Source organism: Giraffa tippelskirchi, chromosome 10 (assembly GCF_054371585.1).
Source record: "Giraffa tippelskirchi isolate mGirTip1 chromosome 10, T2T-mGirTip1v1.2.pri, whole genome shotgun sequence".
NCBI classification, from domain to species: Eukaryota; Metazoa; Chordata; class Mammalia; order Artiodactyla; family Giraffidae; genus Giraffa; species Giraffa tippelskirchi.
In genome coordinates this window covers 105,177,658-105,196,289 of record NC_137284.1, presented here as the reverse complement: position 1 = coordinate 105,196,289, position 18,632 = coordinate 105,177,658, and the positions used below count along the sequence as shown (strand labels likewise).

General features: G+C 38.4%; 2 protein-coding genes and 1 pseudogene across 10 annotated transcripts; 1 reads left to right on the top strand and 2 right to left on the bottom strand.

Moving 5' to 3' along the window:
* Nucleotides 1–4,633: 4,633 nt before the first annotated feature.
* On the bottom strand, nucleotides 4,634–5,381 carry LOC145523599 (large ribosomal subunit protein uL13 pseudogene; annotated as a pseudogene). The gene has a single exon (XR_014066738.1). The product of XR_014066738.1 is annotated as a large ribosomal subunit protein uL13 pseudogene (transcript).
* Nucleotides 5,382–5,872: 491 nt separating this feature from the next.
* THAP5 (THAP domain containing 5) lies at nucleotides 5,873–13,336 on the bottom strand. 4 transcript variants are annotated; one of them, XM_081534148.1, is made up of 4 exons: nucleotides 12,940–13,036; nucleotides 12,668–12,726; nucleotides 9,663–9,855; nucleotides 5,873–9,156 (listed from the first exon to the last, which is right to left on the bottom strand). In XM_081534148.1, exons 2-4 carry the CDS (start codon nucleotides 12,706–12,708, stop codon nucleotides 8,242–8,244), a joined length of 1,149 nt encoding a protein of 382 aa, XP_081390274.1. In that variant the 5' UTR covers nucleotides 12,709–12,726; nucleotides 12,940–13,036; the 3' UTR covers nucleotides 5,873–8,241. The 4 variants fall into 4 exon arrangements, with proteins under 4 accessions (XP_081390274.1, XP_081390273.1, XP_081390275.1 ...); XM_081534147.1 differs by having other exon boundaries at nucleotides 12,981–13,036; XM_081534149.1 differs by lacking the exons at nucleotides 12,668–12,726; nucleotides 12,940–13,036 and adding an exon at nucleotides 13,304–13,336.
* DNAJB9 (DnaJ heat shock protein family (Hsp40) member B9) lies at nucleotides 13,172–17,993 on the top strand. 5 transcript variants are annotated; one of them, XM_081534156.1, is made up of 3 exons: nucleotides 13,172–13,246; nucleotides 15,266–15,492; nucleotides 16,421–17,993. In XM_081534156.1, the coding sequence occupies exons 2-3, from the start codon at nucleotides 15,276–15,278 to the stop codon at nucleotides 16,873–16,875; spliced, it is 672 nt and encodes a 223-aa protein (XP_081390282.1). In that variant the 5' UTR covers nucleotides 13,172–13,246; nucleotides 15,266–15,275; the 3' UTR covers nucleotides 16,876–17,993. The 5 variants fall into 5 exon arrangements, with proteins under 5 accessions (XP_081390282.1, XP_081390280.1, XP_081390284.1 ...); XM_081534154.1 differs by lacking the exon at nucleotides 13,172–13,246 and adding an exon at nucleotides 13,496–13,635; XM_081534158.1 differs by lacking the exon at nucleotides 13,172–13,246 and adding an exon at nucleotides 13,496–13,639 and having other exon boundaries at nucleotides 15,274–15,492.
* Nucleotides 17,994–18,632: the final 639 nt, after the last annotated feature.

The window sequence follows — 18,632 nt, the reverse complement described above, 5'->3', positions numbered from 1 at the left end:
TGCACACACACATACAGGAGATAGTCAATACCATGGCCCAAGACTGGGATGCAAGGCAATCTATAGTCCTTGGCACAAGAGTGTGGGGTTCATGAAAGGGGTCAAAGACAGAAGAGGAATCTGAAAATGAATATCCATTTGAGATCCATTTGAGAGAATGAATTCTCTCTAGTATAAAGTATAAGAAAATGTTTCTCTTCCATTATCCAGAAGGTATAAGATTTACAGAGGAGTGACTAAGTTCATTAGTGATGCAGGAAAACAATGGGTCACCATATTTAATTAGACACTGCACACTATTTGTAGCAAGCTAAATGACACACCCAGAAGTGTCAGGCTTCCCTCCTAGCTCAGTCGGTAAAGAGTCTGCCTGCAACGCAGGAGACCCGGGTTTGATTCCTGGGTCGGGAAGATCCCCTGGAGAAGGAAATGGCAACCCACTCCAGTATTCTTGCCTGGAGAATTCCATGGACAGAGGAGCCCGGCAGGCTAGGATCCATGGAGTAGCAAGAGTCGGACACAACTTAGTGACTAAACCACCACCAGCACTACTTGTATACATGCCACAGAGGAAACTATTAAAAACCTGAACCTTGGAACCACTCAAGTGTTGGTGACAGATTAATGACAGGTTGTCCTTAGGGTTTCTCTGAGATTGTGAGGTGAGATTATTGTTTTAAAGTTCTTATTAAAGTATTAAATATGGTAATGTCATATTAACATCCTAGGTTATTTCAATTGGGGAGGAAATAGCTCTGAATTTATATTAAAACAATTTAAATATTTATATTAGAATTAAACCCACTCTCTCGTAAAGATTTTACATTATCCTCTCCAGTACTGCCTGGTTCTTATTTTCTCTGGGAATAGAGAGGTGGGCCAGTCTGTTATTACAAGCTCAAGGAGAGACATGAAACTGGAATGCACTGGCAAGTGGGAAAATGATATGCAAAATGTCATCCTCATTTGGCTCATATTTTACGGCTGCAGAGAACTAAAGAAGTTTGTGACCTGCTCCCCCCTGCCCCATTCCATCCTACTTTAGCCACTTACTAAAAAGGGAAATTGTCCCTTTTCAGAGAGTTAGTGAGGAGGTGCTATTCTTCTGCCTAGCACAGTGCCTAACTTCAAATCCAAGTTTGCATGCTCAGTCACTTCAGTCATGTCTGACTCTTCATGACTCCATGGACTATATAGTTCCCCAGGCTGGTCAGTCCATGAGATTCTCCAGGCAAGAATACTGGAGTGGGTTGTCATTTCCTTCTCCAGGGGATCTTCCCTACCCAGGGATTGAATCTGCATCTCTTATGGCTCCTGCATTGGCAGGCAGGTTCTTTACTAGCACCACCTGGGAAGCCAAATCCAAGTTTATTGCATCCAAATCAAGTCTTTCACTGCAAATCCCCACTATTCCTCAAATGTTCTTAAAACAAAGAATAGCAATCCTAACAATCATAAGTACAACATCTAATCAGAGTTGACCTTGAGTTACTTTATAAGCCTAACTCAGCCTTCTGTCATTTCAACTAAAATATGTAATTTTAAATTCTGAAACATTAAAAATAGTAGGCCTGTACCTATTATTTAAATAGGTAACAAAATTTTGTCATCTTTATTCAGCTGCTCAGTTTTCTTTTTTAAAGGAATAACACATAAAATCTCTCCATCACCCCTTCTTGCCTCCTGAGAAGTAATCATTATCCTGAAGTTGGTGTGTTTCTTTTATGCAGGAATGTAAACCTCAGTACCATGTTAATGTTTTGTGTATTTTAAAAATTTAATTAAGTAGTAGACTGTTTCCTGGGTTGGGAAGATCCCCTGGAGGAGGACATGGCAACCCACTCCAGTATTCTTGCCTGGAGAATTCCTATGGACAGAGGAGCCTGGTGGGCTACAGTCTACCAGGTCGCAAGATTTGGACACAACTGAGCGACTAAACACAGCACAGCACAGCACACAGTAGACTGTAGTCAGAGGTTTTGCAACTTAACTTTTTCACATAGTTTGGTTATTTAATCATGTTGATGCATGTACATGTAGTTCATACAACTACTGTCTAACAGTCTATTTTGGTTTATAGAGGTGTTTCTGGTTTTTTTTTTCAGTGAAGCATGAGATGGGATCCTCACCTTGGGAGAGTAGGAAGGGATAGTAGGAGGGGAAGGGAGCAGTGTGAGGGAGAATCAGACTGGAGATATCAACTCTCTTGAGAAATACAATAATGCTGCTGGGTCCACTTGGGGTTTCTGGATATGAATGTGGAATTAAGCCTGTCCATTGGTGTGTTCTTCTCCAGCTAAGTCCAACTACTCCGACATAGAAAAAGGCAGAAAGGTATTTGAATTCAACTAGAGAAGGAGTTTAGGCAAGTGAGAACAGTAGACAGGGGATCAATGTTGTTTGAGGTTTTACTGGAGAGTAGTTATGATTGTTCACAGCATCAGAGTAAGGATGGAGGTGAATACAGAAGGGGGATAGTGTTGGTTATCTATTGCTGCCTGTAACAGTTAATGTGTCAACCTGGCTGGGCCAGAGTGCCTAGATATTTGATTAGATGTTATTTTGGGTCTATCTGTGAGTGTTTCTGAATGAGATTAACATTTGAATGAGTAGACAGAGGAAAGTATATTGCCCTTCTCCACATAGGTAGGCTTCATTCCCTGGTGGCTCAGATGGTAAAGACTCTGCCTGCAATGCGGGAGACCTGGGTTCGATCCCTAGGTTGGAAAATCCCCTGGAGGAGGGCATGGCAACCCACTCCAGTATTCTTGTCTGGAGAATCCAGGGAACAGAGGAGCCTGGCGGGCTATAGTCCATAGGGTTGCAAAGAGTCAAGACATGACTGAGCGACTAAGCACAGCACAGAAGAGTACGGCAGAATTCATTCTTGGCCTGCCTTTGAGTTTGGACATTGACCCTCTTCTTCCTTCAAATTCAAACTCAGACTAGAACTTATACAATCAGCTCTCCCAGTTCTTAGGCCTTCAAATGTGGACTAGAACTACACCATGGGCTCTTCTGAGTCTCCAGCTCATCAACTTCAGATCTGGGAATTTGTTTCTCTGGAAAACACATCCTAAAACACTTCCTAACAATCCACCCCAAAAGGAATTTAGGAAGAGCTCAGCTAAAAGACTATCTTTGCTGCATTTGAAGCCTAGAGTGACGGCCTTGAGAATCAGTTTCAAGGTGGCTTCTTCACTCCATGTCTGGTCTCTCACTCTCCAGTTTTTCCATGTGACTTTGGTTTTTCCAGCATGATCTCAGGGTAATCACACATCTTACATGGCACCTGGCATTCTAAGAGGAAGCAAAAGCTCCAAGGAGGAAATGAAAGCTGTCAGGCCCATTACAGGCTGAGTTTGGAATTGGCAGTGTCACTTTTACTGTACTCTTATCAATCAAAAGCAGTCACACTCTTTTCCAGAAAAAGGTAGAGAAATAAACTCCACCTCTTGATAATGGAGTGGCAAGGTCACACTGTGGAGAACATAGGATGAGATATATTTTGCAGCCATATTTGGAAAATATAACCTACTGCACGGATGATGGACCATGGAAAGTCGTTGGTTGCAACATAAGCTGCTAAAATAATTACGCTAAAGAACAGAAGCTGGTGGTTAGAATGAAGAGCTTGAAGTTGACAATTTTCAAAGGGGATGCAAGTACTGGAAATGACAAAGGTCTACCACTTACCATGGAAATGAGGTGGCTGAGAAGGAATGGAGGAAAAGTTCAGTGGAGATGAGGTGGTCAAGCAACCAAAAAATCAGAGGGTGGTGAATAAGTTAAAAATGATAAATGAAACAGACCATTCCTTGAAGAAAGTTTCTCTTAACACAGATGCATCTTGGTCTGTATCTCCACCCTCACCCTTTTCTATAGCTTTTTCCCTGACAGTTGTGTTTTAACTCACTTACCTCATCCACAAAAAAACAAAATAGCGTGATCTAAAAAAGAAGAAACCATGTACTTGAACACCAAATTAGCTGACAGAACTGTTCAATTTAGGTAGTAATAGAAAAATTCATCTACAAATCAATATTCCAACTCCTGATGCATGACTGATTTTTTTCAAGATCAAAAGTATGCAGAAAACTTTCCTGCTTAATGTTTAGATCAATGGCATGTATTATTTATGATGAAATCTTTTTAAATTGACTTACCAACCTCCCTGAAGTGTAGGCATAAAGATACACAGCTTCTTTAGACTTAATATCCTTTCTAATTATCTGGAATAGAAAGGAGGAAATAGTTTGTGGTGGGGATAGCCTTCTACAACAAAAATCAATAATTAATAGGTGGCATAGCAGATTAACTGGTAAATTGTACTGTCCACTGGAAACATAGGACGTTTCAAAGACTATATGAAGATCAATAGTGAAGTTGCTCAGTCGTGTCCAACTCTTTGCGACCCAATGGACTGTAGCCTACCAGGCTCCTCTGTCCATGGGATTTTTCTAGGCAAGAGTTCTGGAGTGGGTTGCCATTTCCTTCTCCAGGGGATCTTCCCAACCCAGGGATCTCCCGCAGTGTAGGCAGACGCTTTTACTGTATGAGTCACCAGGGAAGTCCATCCTTCCCTAAACATTCTCAAGGTATGAATGACATATTTGTTAAGAAGGTTCTTTCATTTTTTTGAAGAATAAACAATTTTATTTGGCTCAGACTAGGAATCCGTGAGTCTTGAGGACCTCTGTGAATTGGCCAATTTTCTTCTCGATGTTCTTTTCGGCCTGCTTCCGTAGCCTCATGAGCTGCTTCTTTTTCCGGTAGTGGATCTTGGCTTTCTCCTTTCTCTTCTCCTCCAGGGTGGCTGTCACCGCCTGGTACTTCCAGCCAACCTCATGAGCCAGGCGCCCTAGGTAGGCAAACTTCCGAGTAGGCTTCAGACACACAACCTTGAGGGCAGCAGGAACCACCATTCGCTTTTTCTTGTCATAGGGTGGTGGGATCCCATCAAACACCTTAAGGCGCTCCAGGGCAGCCTGGCCCCACTTGGTCTTGTGAGGCAGCATGCCTCGCACTGTCCGCCAGAAGATGCGGCTGAGGGCTCGGAAGTGATAGGGGCCACGGGAGGGGTTGGTGTTCATCCGCTTGCAGAGAAAGGCCAGGTATTTCAATTTATTTCTGTAGAAATTCCCAGAAATGTTGATGCCCTCACAGCGCACAACCACAACCTTCCGGCCCAGAAGCACCTGCTTGGCCACAATGGCCGCCAGGCGACCCAGGAGATGGCCTCGGCCATCGAGCACCAGGACCTGCCCCTCCGCCATCTTCGGCAGCCGCCTGGGAAAGCTCTTTCTTTTAAATAATAAGAAATTCTAAGTAGGCGAATTCAGAATATACATCCAAACCTTTATTGAGTGAATATTACACTGTCAATGAAACAAAAGTGAAGATGAGCCCTGGCTATGAAGCCAGGGATGCTTTCTTATCTGCTTTTACTTCTTACTTTATCACATTACCTTCCCCCATACCTGTTAACATGTCTCTTTGATCCTTAAAAGCTGTATTTTCATTTATTCAATAAACACTAGAATTCAAAAAAAAAAAAAGTCAAGTCGAACAGAAAGCCATAACATCATGATATAAAAAAAGAATAAAAGCAACTATACTCCAATAAAAATTAATTTAAAAAACGTGGAAGCACTGCTACAGTGTTATAATACAAACTCCGTAGAAACAAAGAAAAAACAATTTTGATTGGTAAAAGGGATGATATTCCCACAAAATTGAAATCTAATTTTAACTGGTTGAGTTTAAAGAATAAAATAAGCAGAAAGACACAAAGTCAGCATGTTTGAGAAATGCTAAGAATTCCAGTATGGCTAGAACACAGGATGAACAGAATCACAGAAGATAATATACATGATGGAAACAAGTTTTACTTTATTCTGTAGGTATTAAAGGGTGATTACCGATTTCTGAGCTAGGAAAGTTAAGTGGTACACAGGTGATACAGCTAGATGTATAGTCTAGGTAAAAAACTTAATACCAGAGTCTGGGAAAACACAAAAGCAGGAGATCCAAAATATAAGTACAATTAGTTAAGAAGTTCCTATAATAATCCAAGTAAGAAATCAAGTTGGTCAAAACCCCCAAATAAAATTTAACAGTTAACTGAGTTAGGCTGGAACATTCTGAACTGAATATACAAAAGTCAAGAGTATCTTAGATACTTGTAATTTAGTAGTTTAAAGAAATACAACTACTTTAAATTATTCCTGAGTAAACTATAAATAGAAAATAACTACAATGTACAACACTTTATAATGACTCAAACGGGCTATTTACATTTAGAGTATGTATTTTACATATTATCAAAATGGAACTTAAATATCAATTTTATTAATTATATGTACATAATTTATACAAAAATGTTAAGGATTTTTCCCCCCTAAGGTGTTATAAGGATACCTCTGATCAACTTTTTTATAATTAGCTGACACACATTCATATAATACTAATTTAATTTTATTAGCTTAAAAAACTAAGTGAAGTTGACCCTAAATAATCACCATCCACTTAGAAAAACAATTAAAATACTATCTGCTGTGTAGTCAACTATTTACTGAGCACATCCTATTTTCCAGCACCAAAACACATTTATTACCTCACAGAAAACAAAAAAACCATCCTTCAAGATAGGTAACAGTATTTTTTATATAAGAGAAAACTAAGAATGAGAAAACTAAGAAATCAGACTGACAGGCATTTGCTCAACACCATAAAGAGTAACATTTATGTCTCTGCTTTTACATTTCCTTTCGTTTCTATCACCATTATTTCTCTTTTCTACTTGTCTCCCTAGGGTCATTACCGTGTGTGCATGCTCAGTTGTGTTCAGCTCTTAGCAACTCCATGCGCTGTAGCCTGTCAGGCTACTCTGGAATTTTTTTAGGCAAGAATACTGGAGTGGGTTGCTATTTCCTACTTCAGGGCATCTTTATAACCCAGGGATCAATCTGCATCTCCTGCATTGGCAGGCAGATTCTTTATCATTGCACCACCTGGAAAGCCATGGTCATCACCACCTATCTATAATTTCTTTTAATAAAATACATCTAAGTGAGAAGGTATAATAATAAGTATTATTCCATTATTCTGGAATTTTAAAATGACACATGCACACATTTAAAGGTTATACATTTTAAATAGATACAAACTGTTAATTCCTAAAAAATATTTAAAAAATTAACCTCGTTGAAATTTTTGGTTTATAAAAATAACTTTAATTGCAGGGTGTCAAGAAGTTTAAATAACTATGTGTTATGATGGTCAGCATATATAAGATACATATTTTTTCAAGTTTAAAGTACCTCTCCTAGGAATTAGGCTAATGGTTGATTCCTTATTTTAGTTCAACTGGAATAAAACCTAACAGGAGTATTTTCCAGTAAAATACAAAAAATATTAGTTGCTCAATCATGTCTGACTCTTTGTGACCCCACGGACTGTAGAGCTCCAGGCTTCTCTGTTCATGGGATTCTTCAGGCAAGAATACTAGAGTGGGTTGCCATTCCCTTCTACAGGGGATCTTCCCAACCCAGGGATCAAACCTGGCTCTCCTGCATTGCAGGTGGATTCTTTACTGCTTGAGCCATCAGGGAAGCTGTATAATACAAAAAATTATAGCCCAAAGGTCAAGCAACACAGAATTTAATACATATTGAGAAGAATCCAACAGGTAATAGTAGAAAATTCTCGCCAGCATCTACTTTTGTGTAATATAAGATAATCATATAGAAAACTTGTTCTATTAAAAGCATCTTCTAGAAAGGGAAGAAACTCTAAAGAAACAGACTATGTAAGAGATCTAGTTAAGTGCCCTCCTTCTACAAATTAAGAGACCGGGACTCAACCTTAATAAGTAACTTGTCCAAGACACATCTCAATGGTAGAATTAGGACTGATTCTGGAACCTGATTTCTATTCTGGGCTCCTGTTTACCGTATCTGTGTTCTCTCATTTTATGACTGAATCATATTACTTATTCATTACGTTTTTACTTTAAATTTGGGAAATTATCAAGCAATGAAATGTCATCTACCCAACAACTCTCTAGTTGTTTTCAAAAAATGAGCATAACAAGAATAGGATGCAGTTCACAACATTAGAGCAATTGCTTAGCTTCATTAAGGTTAAGAACTTTACATAGGAAAAAGTTCACTTTACACAGAATTTGGTTTGGTTAACAGAAACCTTACATGAAAGTCACAAACTTGAAAACCTCTTAATCTATATCATAGTAACTTCATATGTTGTGAAATGGTTTTCTATAATCTTGACATTTTCTTCAGATAGCCAGTTTTCCTGTTTTAGCTGCCTTATAAGAGCTTCCAAAGACTTCAATCTCCCTAGAGTTTGTTGTTCCTGCAACTCAAGGAGAGTTATCTTTGAATGTAGTTTAGATATTTTCTGCCAAAGATGTTCCTTATTTACATCTTGTCTGCAGTAAGAATGCTCAATCTGTAAAACTTCTGTCTCATAGTCTACATCCTTATGTGAGTCTTCAATGTCTGTATCTTCTTCCATTTCCACTGTTTCTTCGGGGGCAGGTAAAAAAGAATTAATTGCAGGTTTGGAATTTTCTGTAGGTACAAAAATGGCAATAACGGATTCTTTATCTGTGTTTAATTCTTCAACTGTTTGAGTAACTGTGCTGAATACGAATGGATTTTCCTGTGCTGACTTAATTTCTACAGAATTATTTGTAAAGTGTGGGTTAGCAAGATGATTAGTAGTTATTTCAATCACTTCTTGGGTTTCTAAAGGCTGCTGAATACCCTCTGAATTTGAAGTTGTCAAAGTAATAGTTGTAGAACTTAGATTCTCAAATGATGTGTGAAAACCACCTATACCCATGTCTTGGTTAACTGATGTTTCCAAGGTAGATTCTGGTTTTCTGGTATCTTGTTTAACTAGACTAAGAGTTAATATGTTATTTTGCACACTTTCTGCTTTTGGATTTGGTGGCTTTACCAAGGTAGATGAGTCAAGTAATTCTGCATGTTCAAGGAGGAGATCTGTATTAACTGGATGCTTCTTTGGCTCATTTGATGCAAAAGATTCTTCTGACTTGGCTTTTAGGCATACTTCTTTCTCACTTTTCAATTTTTTCTTCTGAGATTTTTTTTTGGAAGGATCTTTCTCCTATAAAATAACATTTTCAAATTCTAAAAAAGATGTCCTCACTAGGCTTTATCCTCTTACTAGTTAGTGCTGACTATTTCAGTACAACTTTGAGTAGTATGCTGGCCAAACAAATTTATTCAGTTAAAAAATGTTTTCAGCATGTAACAGCTCAAAATATATGTGAAAGCATTTTCTAAAAAAATTATGCATAATCAGTATATAAAGAAAAATCTCAGATCATTCACAAAACTAGTAAAAAAATCTTAGATCATTAATTTACATTAAAAATTTAACCTGATAATTTATGTATGTGTTATCTTTGGCTCCTCTTAAGCTATGCTTCAGAATGGTTTACTAAAAAATTATCACTTTCAGTAAAAGTACACATTAGTTTTCCTTTCTCAAGTATGTGTTTTCCCAAGTTATTTTTCACTCTCCTCCCCTCTTCCTGACTACCTGCCACCCTGCAATCTGCCACCATACTCAGCATTAGCCCCTTCTCCCCTACTCCCTGCCTCCAATACCTGATTGTCTTCAGGCAAAGAAAATATTGTCGGAATTGCAGTTTGTTTCAAATAGCGAATACCCCATCTGATGTCAAGAGAGTCAGGAGTAAAATGGTCACTACACAGGAACTGGTATTTACTTGGAACCCATGAATCTCGTCTCATATTCTTTAACCATTTTTCAAGTCTTTCTTTGTCATGTAGAGGAAACCTGAAATTAAAAAAAGGAAAACTTTGCTATATTTTAACAATAATGCCAGACTCCAGGCCTGTATATATAGGTAACCTAAGGGCCACAAAGACAAGACAACCATTCCTACCATACAACAGCATCTTCATGACAACTACTGCCATATCATCTCTGCAGCAAAGAAAGCTAAGATATGAGATATGTAGCCAAAGCTTTTGTCTGAGAAGACTGGTTTGTAAAATATAACTCAGGGTCCCTTCAAGTAAAACGTATATGTTACTACAAAGGATAAAATCTATTCATATTTTCTATGGATTATGTTTCTTTTTCATTTTGTTGTATAGTCTGTAGAACTAGTGAAGAGTTTTCTTAACTAAAAAGTCCTATTCACATATACTTCATAGTAATATAACAAATGAAACAGTTTACTGTCTATAAGAAGCATTAAACCTAAGGCTTTTATATTAATATTTTTAAAATAAGGAGACATTAATTCAAGAAATGGTTTAGCTAACATAAAATGACTACTGTATCTTATTAAACTACTACTAATATTCCATTCTCTGGAATCAGCCTCAATTCCAACCATCTGTAATCTAGTCCAACATTTCTAGTCTTCTTTAGCCAGTGGATTGGGAACTCTAAAATTCAAGTATTCACGTTCTGAAAGAGAACTAAACATGTTAAGAGGGCAGACTCATATTTTATAATAGGAAACAAATAGAAAAAGAGAGAAAGGCAAGACAGAGCTTTATACGTGTTGTTCCTGTACCGAATAGCCTGGATATTCCGAGTTGGCTCTAACACACTACAACATGTTTTAGGGTAAAATTTGGACTTGCCGCAGAATTTGACAGAAAACTTTATTCTACCAGTGTAAACAGGTTTGAATGAAACTGTATTAAACAACAGCGATTTATACTCCTTTTGAAGATTTTATAGGAACACAGTCCAAGACACATACTATATAATAATTTCCTATTTTTAAAAAGGAGTAACATAAAAAGTTCTCATACAGGAAGCAGCTGTTACACATTCCTCCCAATCACAACCATTTATGCTTTGTAGTAGTAAGATCTCATAAAAAATAAATATTGATAACTTAGTAAGATGCTAGATGAGAAGAGTCTGGGTGCTTTGTAGGAAATAATTTTTAACCTTGATATCCTTCCATAGAAAAGTCAGATTATCTGCTTTTGGAAGTTTTTTTTTAACCATTGATACAATATTCATACACAGTTTGAAAAGTTTTTAACCTTACGTATATCAATAACTTATATTGTAAATATGATAAGCATAATGAGAAAAGGCATTTAGTGGCAAAAGAATTTTACTTTCAGAGGACTTAGAATAATCACTGGTATAAACTGAGCACTATATTCATTGAATTTCCTAATTAATATAAATTTATTTTGCAGCACGCTACAGTGTTAGTAAGAAAATTCTTCAAGTTGGATGTTATTAGGGGACTGAAACTAACTCAATTTTTATTTTGCAGATTACACATGAAATTTTAAAAAGTCAATAAAAGTTCCAGTTTCAGTAAAGTCACATTTTGAGGAATAAAAGTCTATAATTGACTTCCTCTGGCGTTATTATTTTTCCCTCCTTAAAAATAGTAACTATGCAGTCCACAAGACTAAAGAAGTTCTAGTCTGAGGTTATGAGCCCCCCAAATCCAAGGCCAAATAAATATGGGAAATATGGTGTTAAGTTCAACATGATTCTTTGCTACAAACCTCCTCAGAGCCAGTGACATTCATATACCAGAGTATGTTTATCCCCCTAAAATATCTCTGCAACCTGTGGAAGGGCTTCAAGGAAGGTAATTCTGGAAATATGGCACATAGTGCGAATCATCTGGAGCTATCAGGTTTTTTTTTCATTAGGTAAGATAATGGAAAGCAGCTGAGTCAGTACTGAACGACAAGCTTTAGGTCTAAAGTCAAAAAAGCTTCACAAAATAGCTAGTGAAACTTCAAAGAAAATTAAAGACACTCACATTAAAGCTAAATTATTTAGAATTCCATGGACAGAGGAGCCTGGTGGGCTATAGTCCATGGGTCGCAAAGAGTCAGACACGACTGAGCGACGAACACTTTTACATAAGAAATAAAGGAAATTATAGAATAGTCTAAACACGTTGATTTTTCACAAACACGAAGCATGTTATGAATGCCAAGTGCTATTTTATGTTTTTAGACACTACGTGTGAATTCGGTACTATTAACGTGTCCACTTTACAGATGGGAAGGTCTTGGGTTGCACGGTTAAATAATTTACAAGTTGTTCAGCTACAAAGTGATGGAGCCAGGATTTGAACCTAAATCTGGCTTTGGAGCCGGGTCTCTTACTAACAAGTAGTACACAATACTTCTTCCCTATTGTTCCAAATAAAAATGAGTACTTTCGGGGTTCCACAAAAAAATATTTCGTGGCTATAGTTATTTGGAATACATACACTAATCTCGAATAAAATGGAATATTCCCTACTTCTCCAGAGTTCGCTTTCTGCCACTTCACTTTTAGGAAAGTTGGGTCTAAGAGGGATTAGGGCCCAAACAAATTTTTCGCTCTTAAGAAATAAAAGCAATTGCTTCCTTGCTTAGGAAAGGCTTACTAGGAACGCTCTATGTTGGGAGAGCAGGGAAAATCTGTTAGCCCTTACTTACCTGCTTTCTGTACGAATGAAGAATTATCTAGAGCCCTGAGCAGGTGACAGATTATAATTCCGCCTCTGCCACAAAACTTTCAAGGTAAGTTATCTAATCTTTTATGAAAAACCTCAGTTTTCTCAGGAGAAAATGGAATAACATCTACGCGACCTACCTACCTCACAGGAAGTGTAAGATAACCTGGAGGGCACCTTCCCATTCGGCACGTTTGATGCACCTGAAGTGATTAGCATTGTTCAATGAAATGAGGTCAGGGGAGGTGGGGAAACGCTCTGAAAACCAGAAGCATCGCTCAAACTTTAACGCTTCAAATGCCCTATTAATACCCACAACAGACCCCTAAGCCTCGCCACACGCCCAGCGTCCTCCCTAGAAATGTCAGAACATTTCCAGGTAGACTCAACTCGCGCCTTCGAGCCCTTCTCCTTACGCAAAAATCCAACACTCCCCGAGAACCGAGGACAAATTTACATAGCAGACAGGAGAGACGCCAAACTCTAACCACAAACACCACAGGACTGCGACCCAAAGGCAAGCTGAAGCTTCCGCGTTAGGGGCAACTTACGGGTAAAAACTAAGCTTCCGCTCTTTATTATTTCGTCCCCGGCGGTTCTTACAGCAAATCGCTGCGCAATAGCGGGGCATTGCAGCCGCGCAGCCACAGGAGACCCTTGCCGCCAAGGGGCGCAGGCGGGCCTTTTTCACCGAGGCGGGGCTGCAAGTTCTTGCCGTCCGAGGTATCGCGCCTGCGTCAAGCGGGGTGGAGTGGAAAGAGTCGGCAACCCTGAACTCACTTCCGTTTCCGCCGGCTTCGGCTCGGCCCTTTCGGGGGTTGGAGCCGGAAGTGACGCATGGGCTGATCAGCAACAACAGTTTTCCACGTGCGCGTAGGGCGCCAGGGTCAGGTGGGGAGGCGGGAGCCAATAGGAAAGCGTTTCGTGTAGGTCTTCTCCAGAGGTGTAGGCGCCCGCAGCTACCGGCGTGCCAGTGGGGAGCGGGCTGTGAGGGAACGCGGCCGCGAGAAGAGTGTGAGGTCGGCGGACAGGAGGCAGTGGGCGCGTATCGGCTCACGGAGGCTGCTGAGGCCGGGGTGAAGGCCGAGCCGCGCGGCCGTGTGGAGTCGCTGGTTAGTGTCGCCGGTTAGGAGCAGCAGCAGCCGGAGGTTGCGGACGAGAGAAGAGGCCGAGGTCTCGGGGAGGGGGGTTAGGCCTCGGTGTCCTCTACAGTCGCCGCTAGGGCTTCGGGCTGCCCGGTGTTCTTGAGGAAAAGAACAGGGAAAAGGTGATGGCAGAAACACAGCGTAGTGCGGTTTGTCGTGGGGTTGTGCCGCTGGCTTTCTCGGGCGTCTGGCAGTTCCTCTCAAGGCCGGACCCCGGGTGGGATCCCGAGCCCTACAACCTAACGGCTGCATCTGGTCTGCCAGGGCGAGTGTGGGTGAGGGCTGACGGTCTAGCCCAAGCACCGGCTCTGGGGAGAAAGACCCACGGGACTGTCCACCGGGTCCCTCTTAGGAATGAGGAGTCAGTATAAGGCAAAGTCAGTCTTCTAGGAAAGTGTGGGATATTCACCTTGAAACTGTGAAATGAGGTTTATTAAACCAGGAAGGTACCTCTCTGTCAGTGTTAGACGCGCCCTTCGGCTAGGGAACGGCCGCAGTACATGCTCGGATGGTGTTCGTTTAACCAGTAGTTTGTACTTGATCCTTGGTCCCCGTGACTGTGACTAACTCTCTGGAAAGAAGTGATCTGTCTGCTAATTAGGCTCCAAACGGGCCACAGGAGAGGAAGGCAGGCGTTTCCACAAACCAGAGTGTCTTTCGTCAGCCGTGTTATGTCATGTTAGGTTTTTAAGCACTCCTATATTCAAAAAACAGATCAGTTCTTTTTGAATCGTGAGCCATTTAATCTGTAGTCGCGAGAATTCCAAGTTGTATTCTAGGTGGAAACTTCTTTGAGGTTAGAGAAATACTTTAATGACTCCTGAGAAATTTGAAAGTAAGTTTACCTTATCTGTAATACAAACCATGAAAGTTCATTTTTTTTGGGGGGGGCAGCCTAATAGAAATCCTAAATTTTGTTAATTACGAGTTTTTAACAAAACATTTATCCATGCTTTTCTATTAAATATTTGAGATCTTACAGTTTTTTTTTTTTTAAAGAGATTACGTTCTGTTGTGTTCATTTGTCAATATTATTGTGATATTGAGATTCGCTAAGTGCAATCCTTGGCTCCTTTTACCGAAATGAAAACTGAAAATTTCTTTGTTGCTGTTGAGTCACTAAGTTGTGTCAGACTCTTTTGCAACTCCGTGGACTGTCGCCTGCCAGGCTTCTCTCTACCCATGGGATTTTCAAGGCAAGAATTCTGGTGTGGGTTCCCATTTCCTTCTCCGGGGATCTTCCCGACCCAGGAATTGAACCTGCGTATTCTGCTTGGCAGGCTGATTCTTTACCACTGAGCCATCTGGGAAGCTTGTTTATCTACTATGTTTATGGCCAGAGTGTTATTGGAAAGGCAAAGCCGTGAAAGAATTTTCTCAATTTGGTTGAATTATATTTGCTTTCAAGAAGATTACTACAAATTTAAGGAGTGTAAAGCCTGTACAAATGAAATAACATGGAAACAAGTACAAGATACACTATATATGCTTAACATTTTGGTACTGCATTAGTGTACTTTAAATCCTAAAAGCTCATTCAGTTCCTTGTAAAAGAATAAAGATTAGTTCCATAATTTTTTTTTCTTTTCTCTTTTAGGATATTAGAAATGGCTACTCCCCAATCAGTTTTCATCTTTGCAATCTGCATTTTAATGATAACTGAATTAATTTTGGCTTCCAGAAGTTACTATGATATCTTAGGTGTGCCAAAGTCGGCCTCAGAGCGCCAAATCAAGAAGGCCTTTCACAAGTTGGCCATGAAATACCATCCTGATAAAAATAAGAGCCCTGATGCTGAAGCAAAATTCAGAGAGATTGCGGAAGGTATGTAAATGACTATCTCCAAGATCGCAAAGGTATTGAGTAGTAAAGGAGAATGATAGGTAAGAAATTTGTATGTATTTGAAGGTTTTGTGGGAGATGAGAGGTAAAGTGGGATGTATACTTAAATGTAGTGAGAGTCTCAAGGCTGTTTTCTTATAACATTTTGATCCTGGATGTATGGAAGTATATACTTTTTTGGGCAGTCAGATCTAAAAATGTTGAAAATGTACTATTTCATTCTTTTATTATTTACAAAATTGCTTATTGTTTCTATGTTAGAAGGAATTTTAGATAACTCAAATTTAAAGTTTTTATGAAGTATGGAGATTAAATATAAAACTATTGAGCATAAAAAAATTAAATAGATTTTAAATGCCTTGGTTTTTTTTTCTTCCTCACTTGTTCTACATCTCAAAGCCACATTTGTCTTTAAAGGAAAAGTGTTAAACAAGTTTTGACTTAATACTAATTCTGAAACAGATTGCATCTCCTGAGCATTCAGTAGTTAATGTTGGATGGTGGTAACTGGGAGTTGGAGTTAAACATTTACTTCAACTAGTAAGGAGGTGAAAAATCTGGATTCCTCTTAATTTGCTCATTAAATTCTTTAATGCAAGCAGTGATTTTACACAAATAGTATGAAGAATAACTCTGAAATTGTTGCCCATATAATTATTTGTCGTAACGGTAGCATTTATTTAACACATTTATTGTGTAGTTACTAGAGGTAGGTATTGTGCTAACTGCTGATAGCATACAGTGGATAAGACAAAAAGTCTCCGCCTTTTGTGACTCTTTACCCTTATGCTTGTAGGCTTTGGTTTTATTTGTGCTGTGAAATCTTTTCATAAAATAGATAAATTTAAAAGGTTTGGATATATGTAATTTTGTTCTCTTCAGTTACTAAAGTATTTTTATTTCTTTTCAGCATATGAAACTCTCTCAGATGCTAATAGGCGAAAAGAATATGATACACTTGGACATAATGCTTTTACTAATGGTAAAGGACAAAGAGCTAGTGGAAGTCCTTTTGAGCACTCATTTAACTTCAATTTTGATGACTTATTTAAGGACTTTGATTTTTTTGGTCAAAACCAAAATACTCGGTCCAAGAAGCATTTTGAAAATCACTTCCAGACACGCCAGGATGGTTCCACTAGACAAAGGCACCATTTCCAGGAGTTTTCTTTTGGAGGTGGTTTGTTTGATGACATGTTTGAAGATATGGAGAAAATGTTTTCTTTTAGTGGTTTTGACACCACCAACAATCGACATACAGTACAGACTGAAAATAGATTCCATGGATCTAGCAAGCACTGTAGGACTGTCACTCAACGAAGAGGAAATATGGTTACTACATACACTGACTGTTCAGGACAGTAGTTGGTTCTTTTTCTGTTCTCATTAAACCCAACTAGTTGACTCCTCTTCAGTATCTTTGATGCAGAAAGAATTTTTTTGTGAACTATTTTGACAAGTGCATGATTTCACTTAACTTGATATAGCTATTAAATATATTTAAATTGTTTTTGACAGTTCAGCAACATTTAATTAGTAGACCAATAGCTAATTAATTTCCCTGATTAGACAAGGTTCTTTAAAAAAAAAAGATATTATAATTCTGCCTGGTCTTTTTCTCTACTTGTCCTTGGGCTTATTAACATGACCAGTTTTATTACCAAGGAAAAAATTGAGTTTGCCTGATAAATATTTAAGGGTTAAACTTTAAAAGTTATTCTAGATTTAAATTATATGAACATGAATGATTTTTTTGGAGTGAAACCTTTGCTAATTTAAAATTGCATGCTCTGTAGCATCTCTGACTTAGATTGCAAAATGTATGTGAAACTGTATAATTCAGTTGCTTAGCAAAGGATGGCAAGCAGTATCTAAATGTATGTGAAACTATAATTCAGTTGCTTAGCAAAGGATGGCAAGCAGTATCTTGTTTAATTTCCACTGAAAGCTTGAGAAAAGTATTATTTAATATTTACCACAGAACCATGCAAAAAATTGGAGTAAAGGATATGATTGTGTTGCTCATAGTCTTTAAGACCAAAAGAAAGTTGAAAACTTAAGAAATATTGCCAAGAGATTGTTACCTGTTTGATCCCTGGCTAATGATTTTGTAGTGTTGAAGTCATAGCTGTTCTACACATCTTTTCGCATTTCTTTCTTAGTTGTTGGCCGTCTAGGTCTTAGTGTGGATTTATGTATTTTTTTGTGTGTGGTTTTTCTTCTTTGCACTCATCTTTAGAGATTGACTAATACCTCATTCTGTTTATGAAAACAGCCAGTAATTTCTGTGCAACCTTATTATGTGCAATATTTTTAAATCCTAAGAAATGTGTGCTTTTGTTTTCAGATGGACTTATTTCTTTAGTTCCACACTTGTTCCATGTTGTACTCCATATGAGTACTAATCCTATGGATACATATTAAAACTAGTAAATATCTCATACAGCTTTGTGAGTGAGAGAAATATAATATTTACAATATGATCTCTGTTGTCATTTTATTCTTAAAAGTTTATTCTGCAGTTCTGGAGGGTATATAAACAATTGAGCTGCTAATACTAATGGACCATATTCTAGAAGTTTGAAGATTTTGTTAATTATAATTTTGGTATATTTGCTTGCTAGGAGCAAGTATTCTTGCCACTGGTTCTTTCCTCTTCAGGCCTGGTTGGGAAAAAGCAGACTGCATGAACCTATATTTGTTAGTAATCATCTTTAATTTGAAATCTGTGAAGAAAATGAATGTATTATATTTATATACCTTTATTAGTTCCTAAAAGTTATACGTACTGCTTTCATTTGATAATAAGAAAATCGCCTGCCTTGAATTTTGGTCTAAAAATTATCTGTGGCCTATTAAACAGGACAAGTGAAGCAAAAAAATAAGCAAAAAAAAAAAATTTCAAATCACAAACATGAAGGATTATTTTATCTGGTTTTAAACATTTATTTGAATCCCCCCCCCTTCTTTTTAACCTCCCATTTGGCTCTTTGGCATACTTTTTGCAAGGAAAAATGTTCCATGAGTCATACACACTTACGATACAAGCTAAATATAAAGAAAGATGCTTAGATAATCTGTAGGTGTGTGTGTGTAATGAGCTGTGTAAACAACTAGAAATA

Bases quoted from the DNA above. Each gene is read 5' to 3' on its own strand.
- THAP5 (XM_081534146.1), bottom strand. From the start codon at position 13,154: ATGCCCCGCTATTGCGCAGCGATTTGCTGTAAGAACCGCCGGGGACGA. The intron at 9,856-13,074 runs GTAAGTTGCCCC...TTTTAATTTCAG, and splicing joins CGGAAGCTTAGTTTTTACCC to GTTTCCTCTACATGACAAAG. The intron at 9,157-9,662 runs GTATTGGAGGCA...GTTATTTTATAG, and splicing joins CTTTGCCTGAAGACAATCAG to GAGAAAGATCCTTCCAAAAA.
- DNAJB9 (XM_081534156.1), top strand. From the start codon at position 15,276: ATGGCTACTCCCCAATCAGTTTTCATCTTTGCAATCTGCATTTTAATG. The intron at 15,493-16,420 runs GTATGTAAATGA...ATTTCTTTTCAG, and splicing joins ATTCAGAGAGATTGCGGAAG to CATATGAAACTCTCTCAGAT.